Source organism: Balearica regulorum, chromosome 2, assembly GCF_011004875.1.
Source record: "Balearica regulorum gibbericeps isolate bBalReg1 chromosome 2, bBalReg1.pri, whole genome shotgun sequence".
In the NCBI taxonomy this organism is placed as follows: Eukaryota; Metazoa; Chordata; class Aves; order Gruiformes; family Gruidae; genus Balearica; species Balearica regulorum.
Genome location: NC_046185.1, coordinates 10,417,723 through 10,435,847, shown reverse-complemented (window position 1 = coordinate 10,435,847; position 18,125 = coordinate 10,417,723). Strand labels below are relative to the sequence as shown.

At 37.3% G+C, this 18,125-nt stretch overlaps 1 protein-coding gene across 4 annotated transcripts in view; it reads right to left on the bottom strand.

Moving 5' to 3' along the window:
• ASAP1 (ArfGAP with SH3 domain, ankyrin repeat and PH domain 1) overlaps window positions 1-18,125 on the bottom strand; it is a 161,789-nt gene that overhangs the window by 72,103 nt on the left and 71,561 nt on the right. For all 4 annotated transcript variants that reach the window (XM_075743314.1, XM_075743316.1, XM_075743318.1 and 1 more), the window contains one exon: window positions 6,052-6,124. In XM_075743314.1, coding sequence (XP_075599429.1) covers window positions 6,052-6,124 — 73 coding nt within the window. The remainder of the gene's footprint in view (window positions 1-6,051; window positions 6,125-18,125) is intronic.

Genomic DNA, 18,125 nt, shown 5'->3' with positions numbered 1-18,125 from the left:
ACTACACAACAGCAGACGTAGTACAAAGCAACATACTGGACCGGGTACAGCAGTGATATTTTCTGAGCTGAAAGATGCATCTTCTCTTCTCCACAATTCACACCTTCAGCTGGAGGCAGTTGGACTAGATGATTGCTGTAGGTTCCTTCCAATTGAAATATTCTGTTCTATTCTAACTCAGAAATACTCAGCACAGAATTTACCTTTGTTTTTTAGAAAATCTTGGTAGGGCTCGTAGAGCAGCAATGTTGCAGCAACCATCATTTCTGCGTTATAATTTGTATATTGAGGATTATGTGTTAAGAGAAGGAAATAATACAAATCAATCTGGACACACAGATCCAAGGAACTGAGAAAGGAATGACAGCCACAGCTGCCTACAGCAGCCTTTTGCTACACAGCAGTACTCACCAGAAGCAGGGAGCCCTCTTGCCCTGAGCCCCAGCACTGCGTAGGCTCAGGCTTAAGGCCTCCCAGGACTTAATTCCATCTAATCCTACTGCCCCAGGCAGTCATCTGAAGTTGTCTATGCCTAAAGCCACCTTGTGGGAAACTTTTCCCAAGACAAAGATGGAAGACTTAAATCAGATTCCCAAGGCGTTCATAGAATTTGTACTCTTTCATTGAAACCCACAACATTCATTAAGTAATATGTTTATTTCCCATTCAAAAGTTACCAGAATTTTAGCATATCCTTCTGAACCCAGTGAAATTCATGTCTACTTGTGCATATTAAGCAAGGAAACTGAAGAACAAATACTGTTAAGAGAGGTTAAAGAGCAGCCTTTTTATACTGGGCCTAGAAAACAGATCACTAGAATTAAAGCCTTAAATTTTCTTTATTTAAAAGAGTTTTGGTTCAGATATATTACCCTGAAGGAAAAAAGTTAAATAGTTTACAGAAGAAAAATGCCTAAACACAACTCTTTCCTGTCAGTGATTATACTTAAATTATACCCAAAGAAACCTGAAGAACATCTAAATTACTGAGAATTACTGAATTACTTCTGCATATCTAGTTAAGTAAAAAAAAAAAAAAAAAAAAAAAAAAAATAATGATTCAGAATCCTGATCAGCTATTTTTATGTTGCACTTATAAAATGGCTTTGTTGTATGGGTAGCCAGAGGAAAAATAACCAAGGTCAGAGTCAAGCTGCATTTATGAATGGAAAAACATACACATCAAAAAAAAAAGACTCAGACTTTAGAAAAAGCAAGAAAGCTGGCAAGGTTAAAAAGGATGGCAAAAGAAGTTATTGGAAAGAAGAAGGCATCCTTTCTCATTTCATCCTGTACAAAGCTGAAATGTAATGAAAAAATAATAGAAAAGAAAAAAAATTGACCACCATATTCTTATTTGGACTTGATAACAATCACAATTTCTGGACTGAGATTGCTGAAGGGAAAAGTAATAAAAGCCTCTTTCAAAGACTTTCAGAGCAAGGAGCATCTCAGCAAGCCTGCAGGGTTCTCTAGATCATCACAGTGTAAGAGCATTGAGAAATAAACCAGCCCAGAAAGGTAAATGACTTTTTTTGCATCTCTGTTCATTGCTGATGTACTTGAAGTTCTCATGGAAGAATTTTCTTTCAACTCTGCTTCAGAGGATTTATACCAAATCTAAGTGCTAACAATGGAATTCATAAAAGCTGACAAAATGAGCAATGGCAAGTCACTTAGACCCAGGTACAGAAAAATAAATAAGAGGCTTTACAGCTATATAGTTTGCCTATTTTATAACAGCCTCAATACTACAAGAAAAATGAGAAGCAAATATAATAGCTAATTTTTAATAAGAGCTCCAGAGAGAACTGAGAATTCAGGTATGCACCAGCAGAGCAGTAATGCTGATATATTCCTCAGGCAATTTGTAAAAACTACAGTGCAGAATAGATTTGGTGGACATGTGGATGAATGAACAAGAAACACAGGTTTCATAAAAATAATTTTTTTACTTCCCAAAACTCCCTCCCCAGGGGATCAACAAGCATATGAGGAGAGGAAATCCACATTAAATTGTCTGTTTGGATTTCTGAAAACGTCTGTCCCTCACCAAAACACTAAAAGGAACTAAACAAACAAAGGATAACAAGGATGAGCCCCACACAGAGGGAAAAGAGGTCAAAACAATGAGATGGGGGAAAGGAAGGAATAAAGAGTTAAGTTTCTCAACAGAGGGAGGTCACCAGTGAAGTCCTGTGATAAGGACCACGTCGTCTAACAACATATAAATGAGTTAGGAAATAAGATTTGTAGCGATAAACTCTGTTCTTCTTTTCCATACAATAGTATAAATTATTCAGGGCAACAGAAACAAAAGCTGACTCCAAAGGTGAGATTAATTTGTCCAAACACAGACTTCTACAACAAAGATCTCCATATTGGAGCTTGGGGTCTACCCTTCCCCTTACATTCAGCATAGGAAAAGTTACAGTTCAGCTCTTCCTAATGTAAGTGTAGAGAAAATCAGATTATCTCACCCTAGAAGTCTCTACATAAATTCATTGATTGTGCACAGAGTCTACGGCAACAGGCTCACATCTGGGTAGCTCCCAAGTCAGATGAGAAATCCCATATTGAATGGCCAATGCATGAAAGTGCGCATTAGGTAAGCATAACACATGACGGAAAACACTACTAACTTTAAGAAATTATTGTGTAACTAGACATTATAAAGAAAAGTTTTGGAGTTATATTGCCTTGACATTCAGTACCAAGCAGAACAAAGCTGAACCTAAGAAATTGTTAAGAAAGAAACAGAGCATGCAATAGAGCAACATAAAAACATTGCCATAGCATGCTTAAACCCTTAATATTGTGTGCATTTCTTGTCACTGTTCACCAAAATTCACTCTTCCTCTTCCTTGTTTTAAATAAGAAAGTCTATGCTGCCATTTTGAAGAAAGAGAATAAGGATGATTAAATGAATGCGACAATTTCTGTAAAAAACAAATAAAAAAAACCACCCCAGAAACCCCCTAGGGCTAATGAGTTCAGAAAAGGGATATTGTGGGTGACTGTGGAAACAACGCAATCCAGAAACCTATTTCAACAAGTAGAGTGGACAACACTGAATCAAGTTTGGATTCATCCACCAAGAAGGCCTCCAACATTACTCTAGCAAGCTTTGGGACTTCAAACCCCCCTACAAATTGTCATGCCCCAGAACACGCAGAAGTCCCTCAATTTGACATCAAATGAGACAATCTGGTTGGCTTGAGGCCAATGCTTTGAGACATGGACAGGGTCAGTCTGCTCCTCAGGGGACTCGAGGCCTGAAGAGCATGCATGGAAAACTTCACAGGGGAGCAAGTGTACATTTAACTAGACTGATGCAAAACTACAAACAATAAAGATTTACATGAATTTAAATTCCTTAGACAAAAGGAAGGGTAAAAGTCCATTAGGAAATATCAAGCATCACGATATCAGTCCTGATATGAAGGCCAGGATTTACCCGAGTCATTGTGAGCTTAGAAAGTCTTTAAAAAAATACTAAAAAATAATAATTAAAAAAAATAATCACTCCATCTTTGCATCATTTTTCTACTTCCTCAAGCATCTGCTGTTGATCATTGCAGGAGACCACGTGCACTGCTGGTCTGACTCAGTATCTTTGGTCTTGCGTGAATTTTATGTTTTTATTTCTCCATTGTTTAAAATCTTTTGACTATACTTGGGAGTTATATCTGGGAACTAATGGAAAAGAGCTATTGAAACATCTACAACAAAACTAATTGTGCAATCTACTGCTGTTACAATTCAATCCAAATGTTATGGGAAAACTAGTCAGAACAGCTTCTCCATTCAGTTCAAGCACCACTCACATAAGATGGGTTCCTAGCTACAGATGCAATCTATCATGCCAGAAATAAACAGCAAGCCAGATAAGGAGGAAGTGGTGAGAAAGAGGTATCACAATTTGTATGTCTCACTGGATTTCATAAAAAGTACTTTACCTAGGGAAAAAGGGATGGGACCTTTCTAAGGGATTTCCACATTTCTGTGCTGCTATGTTTTCATTTCCACAGCAGAAGATTTAAATCTAAACATGACAAATGGGTGAGGGATGTGCACAAAAAGCAAAAAGTATTTGGGTGATATTTAAGCTCTCTTTGTAACCGAAGAGAGTCCCTTGTGGTTCATAATTCAGCAATGAAGAGGAACAAACCAACACACCAGAAGGCCAGGGCTTTCTGAAGAATTGTGTATGAGACCTTGCATTGTGTGAATGTCACTGTTCAAATGTTACTTCAGGCAAAAAACAAAACAAAAAACCCAACTCAACACAACCCAAAATATCCTAGCTATGTCTTTTGGTAGAGTGTGAATTAGATTACTGAAGAGAGAATAATTTCTATTGCCCCTAAATAACCATTTCTCACTAGTCCAGCTAGAGTTCTCGAAAGGAGATTATGAAGCAAGGGAGTTTAAAAAAACCCAACAACTTTTCCTACTCCATTAATTTAATTATGGTCTCACCTTCTAGCAAACAGTTAAATTTGCAAACCAAAATTCCAATTCCGAGTTCTCAAAATGTAGTTTGAAGCTTTCTTATGGAATACGAAAATAGTGACCTAACTCTCACTTGAACTGATAAACGACAATGCATTTTACAGCTGGTTTTAGTAGGTTTTACGTGAAGTTAACCATTAACAAAATCCACTTTCATCACTGAAGCATGATAGGAAAATAGCTGGCTTAGCAATTCTCTTTGTACAAGCAGGCAACATGAGTTTGAATTTTAATTCAGTCACTGTAGAGGGAGCTAGAGTATTACATACGGTGCTTTCTTTATCCAAAAAAAGGTCATACTAACTTGTACCTTTGAAACAAGACTTGTTCAATAAAAGAAAATAAAAAAACCCCAAAACCCACCTATCTAACTATTTATGGTCCTTTTTAAGTGCAGACGAAGCCAATTAAAACCATTAACTAACCTTTAATTGCTTTTACTCAATAAGACTAGTTCATGATATAGTATGGCCTACTTACAGGCATTGAAAACAACATTACTTTTATTACAAGACTCAAATCAAATGTTAGCTAAAATCTCTAGTATCATTTATGTGATTCAAAACAGGAAGAACACTTTTCACGTGTTCTACAATTTTCATCAGTTTTGAAATTCAGTAAGTAGTTACCTTTAAATGGAAAAGCTGTTTGGAGCATCTGAATACTTTTAAAAGTGTAAAACTAAATACACATGTACCAAATACTGTTCTCACTTTGGAGCAGGCTTCACAGTCCATTGGGAAAACATTCATCATCAACTGAAGTTACAGAAAAGCTAACTAAAATCCAGTATTTACAGCCAGAAGGTGTACAGCTCTGCTACCCTATCTGCCTTTGGCACAGTTTTTAGACTGTAAGAGAAACAGAGGTAGACGCCAGGTATACTTTATAACATTTTTAAAACCCAATTTGTATACTGATCTGTGTTTGATCGTTATTTGTTACGGAACTCCAACTGATTTATCAATTCATATTCCAGCCACCTATGCTCTCAAAGTTATTGCTACAGCTCAAATGAAACATCAACAGTGTCTTCGAACAAGCAAAATAATGATAAATCTCCACCATTTTAGCTAAGAAGGGAAATACATAATTTTTATTGTATGTGTTATGAGAGAGCAAGTGTTGACAGAACAAACACATCTACCTATAGATACTACTTTTTATTTATTTATTTTTAAAGCTTTTTAACAAGTTCTCATTCTTATTTCACTTAGAAGTGAACTCCATAAATTGAGTCTGGTACGCTGTCCTGTCACTGTTCTAGTTGAAGGTAACTGCTTCAAATGTTATGACAACAGGAAAACTTATTCAGGGGAATTCTCCTAGAGGCCTTTGAGAAGGAATATGAGGGTGAAAGAATCGGAGAACACAGTCTGATGTATAATCAGAAGCAAAGAAAGAAAATTTTTAAATCCAAACACTCCTAAACAGATAAGCATCTCTTATGGTATACACTTCAACAGGATAAATTGCTGTTCTCGAATGTGAAATCAATGCTAAGGTTCTCAAGTAAAACTGAATACAATGTCTTACCTTGGCCCGAATTATATATTGCTTTCACAGATTTTTTCACCTTCTGTAATGCAGTTCTGTCTTGATCCAATGCCTACAATAACAAGAAATAAACAAACATTAAATATTGACTGCATTGATGATCAATAGAATACACTATAACATTTAAAAAACCCCAACCCAAATAAAACACAAAATAAGTAGTTTCACAGACTGGAAAACACTGCAGATACAAGATATTCAGCCTGCAGGAAGGTCTGAGGTCATTCAACCCCTTCAAGATGAATTAAAGAACTGAACTGAAAATGCTCTGAAGGCAGAGCAGCAGTGACAGTGCTAAAAAAAACCACTAGTTTTGCAAGGGACAAAGCATTTATTCAATTTTTAATATATTTTGGGGAAAAAAACCCAACCACCAAGAAATAGTAGATGCTTCTACTACAGCTCTATAGTTTGTACTACAACTAAATTACTTGTTAACTTCTATGGTTTTCCCCCAGTAATGGTCTTCCAACCATAGACACAGATTATCACACTAAGGTCTCCCACCAAACTCCACAACAAAATTTTAAAAATACAGAAGATGAAAAGCAGTAAATCAAAAGAAAAAGACTAAGATCTGATTTTGTGCAACATAATGCGACTGAAAGGAAATATTTATAATAATACTCCTCAAATACGCATTTTCAGGATTCGATCATTCTGAATTTCAAATTTTCTGCAATTGTTTCAAAGTCTAGAAGAAAATGTTATTAAGTCATGACAAATTTAGGATTAGATTTCTAGGTACTTTCTTTTTTAAGCAACAACTCCCTAGACACTCTCAATCTCATATCAGAAAGCAAATTAAGATAAGAAAGAACTATTATGATAAAGCAAAAAATAAAATCTAAGTAAACATTAGACTTGGGGAATTAAGAACCCTAAAAGACACATACTGGTACTGTGTGCAGTGATCCAGTTAATTTCAGTTAAGTGTGAAATTTGGATATTCTGCATGCCTAACAAATTGTACACAGTTCCCTGCTATCCATGGAGAACATACACAGAAATGCCTAAACCATTCCCTGTATTTTTTGCCACATACCTCACAGGCACTTTCCCATCACATAAGTAACGTTTGATCAATAATCTCAAGCTTTAATGAAGCTGGCAGCGTTTGCCGTATTATATTCACGTTCAAATCACTGAAGATTGGAGAACTTAGAAGTACTGACAGGACAGCAGTCCAACTGAGCCTGCTAGCTGTTGTAGACCACAAAGTTCATGTTGCAGAGACTTTGGGTTGCCATGTTATCCAAACAGCTTAAAGCTCAGAGCTCCTGCGGGTCTGATAGCTGAAGATTGGCAGACCAAGGCAGAATGGCAGCTACTCCTACAGCAGGGCGTACCTCAGGGAGGGTCATCACCAGAAACACTGAGTAAAAACTTAACCGATAAGCAGAGTTTTCACTGCCAAAGCTGAGATGATTAAAGTATATTCCACCAGGCATTAAGAAGCTCCAAAAAACCCACAGCAGGAGATCCAGGTCAACTATAGTGTTAAGCACTGGAGATGGTCATACCTAAGAGTGGTACCCTCATGCAAGTTCAACAAGCTAAGTGTTTCAGCATATGCACGCTTACAGTAGGAATCCATAAGGAGTGTGTTGGGTTTGCATGGCAAGGTTTTGGTAGCGGGGGGGGCTACAGGGGTGGCTTCCCCTGTGTCTGACAAAGCCAATGCCAGCCGGCTCCAAGATGGACCCGCCGCTGGCCAAGGCCAAGCCAATCAGCGCCTCTGTGATAACATATTTAAGAAAGAGAAAAACAGTTAGAGAGCGCTTTTGCAGCCGGAGAGAGGAGTGAGAAGATGTAAGAAACTCTGCAGACACCAAGGTCAGTGCAGAAGGAGGGGCAGGAGGTGCTCCAGGCGCCGGAGCAGAGATCCCCCTGCAGCCCCTGGAGAAGACCATGGTGAAGCAGGCTGTCCCCCTGCAGCCCATGGAGGGAGGATGAGGGGGTGTAGAGATTCCACCTGCAGCCCGTGGAGGACCCCACGCCGGAGCAGGTGGAGGTACCTGAAGGAGGCTGTGACCCTGTGGGAAGCCCACGCTGGAGCAAGCTCCTGGCAGGACCTGTGGACCCGTGGAGAGAGGAGCCCACGCCAGAGCAGGTTTGCTGGCAGGACTTGTGACCCCGTGGGGGACCCACGCTGGAGCAGTTTGCTCCTGAAGGTCTGCACCCCGTGGAGGAGACTCACGTTGGAGAAGGTTGTGAAGGACTGTAGCCCGTGAGAGGGACCCCACGCTGGAGCAGGGGAACGATGAGTCCTCCCCCTGAGGATGAAGAAGCGGCAGAAACACCGTGTGATGAACTGATCGTACCCCCCATTCCCCGTCCCCCTGTGCCACTGAGGGGGGAGGAGGTTGAAGCCGGGAGTGAAGTTGAGCCCAGGAAGATGGGAGGGGTGGGGGGAGGTGTTTTAAGATTTGATTTTATTTCTCATTCCTCTACTCTGTTTTGCTTCGTAATAAATTAGATGAATTCCCTCTCTAAGTTGGGTCTGTTTTGCTCGTAATGATAATTAGAGAATGATCTCTCCCTGTCCTTATCTCAACCCGTAAGTTGGTTTGTTTTTTTTTTTTTTCAGTTATACCTTTTCTCCCCTGTCTAATGAAAGAGGGGAGTGATAGAGCGGCTCTGGTGGGCACCTGGCCCCCAGCCAGGGTCAACCCACCACAAGAGATAAACCAACTAATATATAGTAGTTCTACCTTGGAGTGGCCCACTTTTAACCAAGCAAAATATTATAGTTGAACAATACACAAAATTCTGTAATAAAACAAAACACAGTGTTTCTGCTCTTTAACTGAAACAACCATCTTCTCAAATCACACAACTGCTCCTGTGGTAGCTAAAACTAGAAAGTTTGGAAACACAGAATTTATATAAGTGTTTTCTAATACTGTTTATCTCTAGTTTTTCAGCAGCAGAACAATATGTTTCTGCTATGTTTTCAAACATTCAGAACTGCAAATAGCATTATTTCTTTTGCTCCCCAGTAAAAAAGTGGATTTTACTTTCACCTTGACAGAAAGAGGTAAAATTTTTAAATTTAATAAAATAATAAGAACTTTGTGTTCTTCTCAAGACAGTGCAGGTGTCAGATTCACTTGTCTATTGAAACTTTGAACGTGGGATAGTAGAAGAATTTGAAACCAGTATTTTGGAAAAAAGACAATGGTTAACACTGATGAGATTCAGAGACAAAACTTTGTATTTAGTTCTAACACTGAAGCAAACTTAACACTCAGGAGGAGAAAACAAATACAAAAAATCCAAGAAAGATGGTACTTGTTCCTGAAGACATCTATCCATCTAGAAGACTATGACAAATAGACTAGGAAAATCTTCCAAATTTTATTTGATACAGAATTAAATTTTATCACTAATGTGGGAGCAGGAGGAAAGGGAACATTCATTATTTTAAGAGAGCAATCACTGAGCAAAGCCATATACAGAGATGACATCCACCGCCTAAAGGAGCCAGTGATCTAAGTCAGAATGACATCACAGGTCAATTTTGTATTTTTATATTTGCAAATACAATCTTTATGTGCACTAGTTCTTCTTCATCCAAAACTCTCTAGATAAAAGAAAACCATGCACACTTAAAATCATATACCAGGGTAGAGTATAAAATGCCTACCACAGCGGGAACCTAACCCTACGTAGAATTCTAGGTATACAAAAACTGGTATCTGGGGGTTTTGGGTGGTTTGGGGTGGGGGGTTTTGGTTGTTTGCTTTTAGTTACATAAAACAAAGAAACCACATATATGTATATATATGTAACTATATATGTAACTGTTGCAAAGGAAGTATGCTGCACTCAATGCTTAATTCAATTATTATTCCAGAGTAATGTTTTAAGTATGTTAAACTAGAAAGGAATAGCTTTGCTTTTCCCCAGTTAGGTGAAAGCATGCTTTTGCAGTATCTGTTAGCTTTATTTTTTAGTATGCTAAATACTATATATTTTTACTTCCCAGGTTAAAAAACAAAATCTGATCTTCCAGTAAAAGTGACATATATTTATATTACTGAAAACTACAATGCCTTAGAGAACCAAGGACTCATGACAATCTCTAGGTATTCATATGTTCTCCTTCCTACATACTAAACTCTTTCTCATCACCACCCATTCCTGGAAAATGCTTCTTTCTTCATTTCTGTGATACCACCTCCCAAGAGGTCTTTTTAACTTCCTTGGGAGAATGTTTTCTTACCCTCTCATATATTATGAGAAGACAGATAATTTACTAAAGGTACCCGCAACACAGATTTCCTACCTCCTCAGCTGAACAAAGCTTTATTCTTGAAAATGGTCATCTTGGAGACAACCTCCATCTTTATTAAGAATAATGCAAATTTAGTATTCACAAACCCCCCTGAGACATGTTACTGAAGAAATGAAGAAAAAAACCACATATTTAGTCTGTGTATATAAAATTAAACAAGAAAAGCTCCTTGCTTCTCATACTCAGCAGATTTGCTATACATGATCTCTGCCATATGTCCTGTCAAGGTTTCATCTTCCTGTATCCCCTCATATTGAAGGTTATGCTCAAGAAAACCTCCTGATCATACAAGATCAGCGCTTCAAACTAATCAGTTTGGAATCCCCCAGACAGTCGCCCCAAATTTAATTTCTCCATTCTGCTAGAATTTAGCTACTTTGAACTAGGTTGGTGGCTTGAAATTGCAGGCTAGATTCAAACCTGAAGAAAGCAGTGTGTCTCCTTCCTCACGCCAGAGCGCTCATGTCGGCTACACAGAGATCCACTTGAAGAGCTGCTGTGGTGACCTCAGCTCCATGAAAACCAGGGGCTCCTTTTGAGCACTGCGGATTTAGCTCACCTTCCACCAGTGCATAGCAGGTTGATAGGAAGTTGCACCTAGAGCTACCATTTCACATTCAGAGTCAAGACTTCTCACAGCACCCACTCTCTAAGACATCATTTACTGGTAGTTATTCATACCAATATAAAAATTGGAAAGCTTGTCCAACTGAGGAAACAAAATCAAATGAATTTTGGGGTGCAGGGACACGAGAGTCCTCCCAATAGATCATTTCACTGGGTAGCGGCACATACATTTTTACCAGCAAGACACAGCACACAAGTCAGTACCAGCTCAGAAAAGGTGTAAGTTGACATCCCATAACCACACCATAGTCCTCTCTGCTAGACGAGGCAGAGCTGTGCACTGCTGTTCACACAGACAGACACTGCTTTTGCCTCTCTTCAACCATCTAGAATCTGATCCCTTCTCGATAAAGGTTATTTATATTCTTGGGCCATTCTCTGTTTTAATAGCTACTAAATTTTAAACCTGAAATTACAGTAGCTGTGCAGTGTGTAAAGTGCTGGATTGCTACCTTTGATGTACTAAAAATTGCCTAACTCACATTTAGAAACACTGTTTCTTTAGAAGCTTGTGTCTTTTTATTCCATATATATATAAAATTATGAATCTGTTTGCATGCACGTGTGTCTGTGTAGATATTAATATGTATATATCTGTGTGCATGCAAAAGTCTATATACTGGAGATCATACTTAAGAAGATTTGATGTACTTATTCCTAATAAACATGGAAAACACGGTTTGAGCAACACAAAAAACCTTCCTTCCCTTGATTGACGTAAAACTACTGTTACAGAAACTGATCACAACAGTGTCTTGTGTGTGTGTATATATATATATATTAAATTTAGCTCTTCTAGAAATCAGCATCGTCCTAGAGGCACACATTTGCACAGAGGATGCTACAGCTCCTTCAGCCCACTAGGCCTACTAAAACACCAAACAGGTTTTGCGTACCTTGCAAACCTTTACAATTTGAAGAGAAAAAACCCACTGATCTATGTTTCAGCCTTACAATAATAAAAAGACAAGAGTGGCTCAAGACACTGACAATCACATGAATACATCAGCATACAATATTAATCATACATTAAATCAAGTAGATTATTATCCAGAGGAGATGCATTTTCCAACTGGAACAAACTGGTCATCCTCATATCAGAGGAGGTTTAGAATTTCACTCCATTTTTAGGAGGTTTGCCCCAAAAATTCCATATCCTACCACTACCAAAACCCACCCACAGAAATAATATACCAAACCAGGAGCATTCTAAACAATTACAATATTTTGCACAAGCCAAACCCATAACAGAAGCTTGAAGGCTATTAGAGCATGCACAGTCTATGTACTCCTGACAAAAATCCCTCCATGCATTTTAAGAAACTATTTTCATATATTCAAAAAAAAACCCCAAAACCACAATCCACACGAAGTTTAAAATATTTGAGGTTATACACACAAACGGGTATAACGAACGCTTCATAGCCACATGCATGTATTGTCAGACACAAGATTAATTATTTCACAGAAAACAAACGGATGATATACTGGCTTCAAGGGACCAGAAGAATTAAGTCTCTCACTTATCAATTAACACACTAATCTAACCCTGGCACAGAAATGACTGACATTTACTGTTGTCTATACTAGAAAATATGCTTGCTGTCTCCTCAAGTAGTCCCAGTTCCAATATCCATATAATGAAGCAGAACAATGGCACCTTACAAAGTTACAGCTGTTCAACACCAATATTAGTTTTCTTCGCAATGAAATCCAAACTTTATCAGATGGATAACGAACGCCGACTAGACAGGTTAATAAGTTATTACATGCCACTGAAATTGCAACAAGGCAAAACCCCATAATTTCCCCGGTGAAATATAATAAAAGAGAAGATAAGAGTCAACTGTTTGTCTCCTGTAGCTTACCCACTCAGAAACGAGCAGACTACCAAACTCACTCAATTCTGTAAACGGAGAAGTGATTCAAACCACCCTTCCCATCCTTCCCTCTCCGCTCAGTTTGTGTTGGCCCTGCCAGTCACCAATGTGAAGCCTGCTTCCAATTGTTGCTCTCAGCACACGTCTACATGACAAAAATAGACAAATAGGTTAAGAATCTTCTAGAGAGACTTAATCCTTTTGTGTAAAAGATGGATATAAACAGGCAGTTTGAACTTGTCCTGGATTACTTAAAAACCCAAAGGGTCCAAATGAGAGAAAGCAAACCAAAAAACCCACATCAACAAGCACTCATCACTGTAATAACTGCCACCAGCATCTTTCTGGACACTATCATTTCCCAAAATAAGAGCAATTAAAAGATAATATTTTTTAAAAATTGTGATTTCCCTGAAAATTGGAAGCTTCAAGTGTTTAGCCATAAACTAATGAAAAGAGCATCTGTAATCAAATTTAGGAAATACTTTTTTTTCCAGAAAATAATTTTTGGCCTGATGCAACTCAACAGCCTCTCTCCAAACCGGCATATGTGAGAAAAATCATCAGCCCTTCAGTGCTGTGAAGGTCACATTAGATGAGCAAGCTCATCTGTGTAGTCACTAAAAAAGAGTTGCAGAAATAATAGTCACTAAATTATTCTCCAAGTATTACTCAAATAGTAGCACAGTAGATATTGCTTGAAAAATCTCTCTCTAAAGGGTTCAGTATTGCTAAAGTGTAATTTTTTTCTGACAACTGATTTTTGGATCCCTCTTTGCGACCACACTACTACCCAGAAGCCTTTTCTGCAAGAGCATGGATGCAGATCCTAATTGCTATCTACGTATGATTACTTCTAGATAAAATGAACTTAGCATCACGCTTTTCCTAATGAGCATGGAGCAGATTATTTGATCTTGTGCATGCTCTGACATATTTGGAAATATTTAACAGTATTTTGGGCAGTTCCTTCCTTTAAGTTCTCAGCTGAGTTACATTAATATTTCTGAGTTTAGCTTATTTTGTGCACAAGGTACATTAAGATATAACTGAAAAATAAAACTAGGAGATTTTTTTCCAGATACGATGATGACACAGACCAGATTCATTTTCTAACTTCTGTTGTGTAGGAGATGCTGAAAAGCCCACAACTACTGACAACACTTGAAAACATCCACTGACAGATACAAAATTTTCCCCACAGCTCCTAAACTAGCTTCAGCTGGGTAGAAACTAATCTTGGTGATAAATATCCCAGAACAGTTTGGGTTGGAAGAGACCTTTAAAGATCACCTAGTCCAACCCCCTTGCCACGGGCAGGGACATCTTCAGCTAGATCAGATGCTCAGAGCCCCATTCAACCTGACCTTGAACACTGCCAAAGATGGGGCACCCCATCTTAAAGCTTAAGATAAAGCTGCATGGCACTAGCAAGTGGTTGCACAGAACACAAATAGAAGAGTCTTCCTACATTATAAATGCTTCTGTGTTTAAAAATAAGAAGTGCTGTTGCACTCTACTTTTTAGCAAGTCATGGCATACTGTCAATCTTTTTCCCTTGAGTTGATCCTTCTTGTCCACATTAGCAATCTGCTAAGTACGGCTTTAAAAGTACAAATGGAATGATCTTAATCTAAGAAATAGAAGCCTATTCTGTACCTGTGCTCTAGAAAACCCCTCCTCACACTTTTTTTGAAGTCCAGTGTAAATACATTAATTTGAGCATATCAGCTGCCAAATACTACCCTACAAAATCTTTTCTCCAGCTTACAAATATACTGTTCCATATAAATATCTTCAATAAATTAAAAATTTTGTTTGCTAAGATTGAAAAACCCAGTACACTAAAAAGTGCCATTTTGATTTAATGAAATCTAACCTAAAAAGCTTATATGCAAAAGACTTAACTAAATACAATTCAAACCAGCCCAAAACAGAAAAAGATCATTTATTTTCTAGATCAAAATGTAAATACATCAGAACACAACAAATAGTTGAGGTAAGGTCTTTCAAAAGGAAGCTAACTACAGAGAAGATGGCATGCAAACACCACAAACACAAATGCACTAAATAGATGTGCTAGCAGATGTAGATTTATTAGAAAGAAATGCAATTCTTAGAAACCTGAATTGGAAAAAAACCCACAAAAGTCTCTGGAGAATTGCTCCCCCCCACCATATCTGACTGTAAATTTCATTAACAGGAGAGCTCTTCAGTTGCCCCACCAGAATTAAATACTACAAAATATCTTCCTCCCATGTTAACCCCTCCCTTTCGTCTTCTTTTGAAGTCATAACATATTTTGCAGCAAGCTCTGTATTTACGCTGTTCTCTCAGGAACTCACAGGTATTATCTAGTCAGGGAAGGAAGATGCAATAGATCAGGACTCATGAGTTACAATTATTATTAGCACCTTTTCAGGCAGCAAAATTCTTCAAATATTGTATAGACATTCTATGAATATTACAGAAGCTCAAAATAAAGTACTCGGCCATTGCCTGCTTCACAGCGGTATAGTGATTACACAGTACACTTACATCTCCAACTCTACACATTTCAATCAGTATTGTTATTTGTCAGTATCTGGTATCAAATAGCAGCAAAGATACGGTGGACATCAGAAAAATTCATGGTAGACTGAGACATTTCAAAACATTACTGTTACTATTATAAACTCTTTAAAAAAAAAAAAAATTGCATCACTGGGGAGGGAGAGGCATGGTCCCTTACTTGAGAACAGAAACAACTCATGCTCCTTCTAACTCCTAAAGAAATACTTAAATGCATACTTTGATGAATGACTGCAATATTCCATTTCAGAATTATTCTGTTCAGAGAGAAAAAGCAGGTATATTAATGCATTAAAATTGTTTTATGTAAAAAAAATTAAAAAATTGAATAGTGTCTACGCGTTCCAAGCCACAGATTTCAAGAGTTTCATTAACTTAAAAAAAAAAAAAAATTCCATTACAACACAGACCTTGAAACATTCTGGTACACTGATTTTGCTATTGGAGAGTGCTATGATGACAGACTCAATAAGACTTCATCTTACATCATGTTAAATCTGTAACCACCACCACTTACTATGAAATTCAGATGACTAGCTAGGAGAGTCTACAGTATATACTTCCTACAGTATATAACGTAGACTGACACTATAGGATAATAACAAGAGGAAGAATAACAACAAATCTAGAAACATTTTAGAAAATAAGCACATATTCCATTTATTTTGGTTTTAAGATGAAAGTTAACATGGAAATGAGAAAATGTACAATATACAACAGGAATTGTGTTTCTAATCACTATGATTAGACTTTGGCCAGAGACGATTCACAAAATGCACAAGGTGGGGTTTGAGTCTCCACTTACAAAAGAAAAAAAAATAAAATCACAAGAGTAATTTCATTGTGAAGCATTGGAGTTAATTTTGAATTTCAATGTCATGTTCTTTGATACAAACATATTCTCTGAACATATTTAATTTAGTGGGGGAAATTACAGAAAAGGAAACATGATAATCAGAATAGTACATTCTAATATTTTAATAAAAGCCTCATCTAAAAACCTCTACTTTCTTCTACAATGTTTTTCATTTCTTTTAATCGACATACAAAAATAGCATAAATGTACATTAGAAAACTAAGATGCTCATCTCATCTTCACTGTGGTACAGAAAACCAACAGACCTCTAAAAGTAATACAGGTCAAAAAACCCAACCCATAAATATGTGTGTAATACATATTATGTAATGATATATATGCTTTAATTAACAGAATAATTCTATATACAACTCAAGATCAGAGTGAGATTTGCTTTCTCAATATACAAGTAAAATACAGTGAAATGAGAAGGGATATCCAACCTAAAGCAAAGACCTATAATCTAATTAGATTCTCTAGAGTTTATTTTGAAGATGCTGGCACACATTATGACAAGTCTAGAAAGGAACTGCTGAGCTACGTACAAATACATAAGCTATAGCAATCAATCAAGGGTGAAAGAAAAGGATATACTAACAACACGGAAATCCTACAGCGTAAAGGTAACTTTAATTTGCCAAACTGCATATATGACCTGACACAGTCATTCAGACAACACAGAAGCTACCATTTTTCCTTTAATAGGAAGGGTGCTTTAAATACAATGCTGATTTTAAAGGTATTGTTTAAAACCATAACAAAACTTAAAAGAATTTAGCAGTAATTTCCAGTATGTTAGGAACCAGAACGAGTGCTTTGCAAGCAAACTGCTACTTACTTCACAGCATTTTTTAACATAGTATTGTGCTTGGTAAAAATAGTCTTACGCTATTTCTCTTTTAAGACCATATTAGAGAACAGAGTCCCTTAGAAAATATTCTATAGATTTTCTTAATAATATTAAGCTTCAGACATAATTTACAGCCAAGATCCTAAACAGAACTAAATTGCACCAGCAACAACTTTCTTTAAAATACTGTCAGATATAAAAATAGCTGCACTCCTTTTAGAAAATGTAACTGATTTGTTTGATTCACAGATTTAACTGAATATTGTTAATATAAATAATGTCACATTTATAACACGAGTATACAGTTGTGCACCTAGCTGAACAAATGACTGTTTTCTTAGGGAGTATTTAGTAGGTTTTCAGTCTGTTTACTCTTGTCTCCCCCTTTGGAAGAGCTATCCCTATGTCCCTTCTTCAGATAACTGCTACTTATTTAAGGGGATTTAAAACACATGGGTCCCTGAACCTTGTCCTCTGCAAAAAGCAGCAAGGAAGGTGAAAGTAGAATCAGCTTCAGTAAATCAGCATTTCCTCAGGATTAGCTAGAATATAAATTAAAATACTTGGGGCAAAACAAAGTTTGGAAATAACACTTTTGCATACAGGAAGAATCAGCAGATACCAGTGAGAAGGAAAATATTGTTGAATTTTGACTTCATTTGATTTGGGGTTTTTTGGGGGGTGAGGAGGGGTTGTGTGTTCTCGTTGGTTTTTTTTTTTGGAGGGGCAGTGGTTTTTGGTTTGTTGGGGTTTTTTTTAAGCAGCTGAAGAGGATATATGCCACTTCAAAAAAGTACATGTTGGCAATATTCTTCTCTAAAATAAGGAATATAATTTATGATTCAGGATTGACAAAGGAATTTGGGAAAGCTAATGAAAACCAAGTCTGCTACCCCAGGGTAACAAGAGTGCATGGACAAAACTGATCATTACCATGTAGCTTTTCATTCTTGTATAATATATAACTAG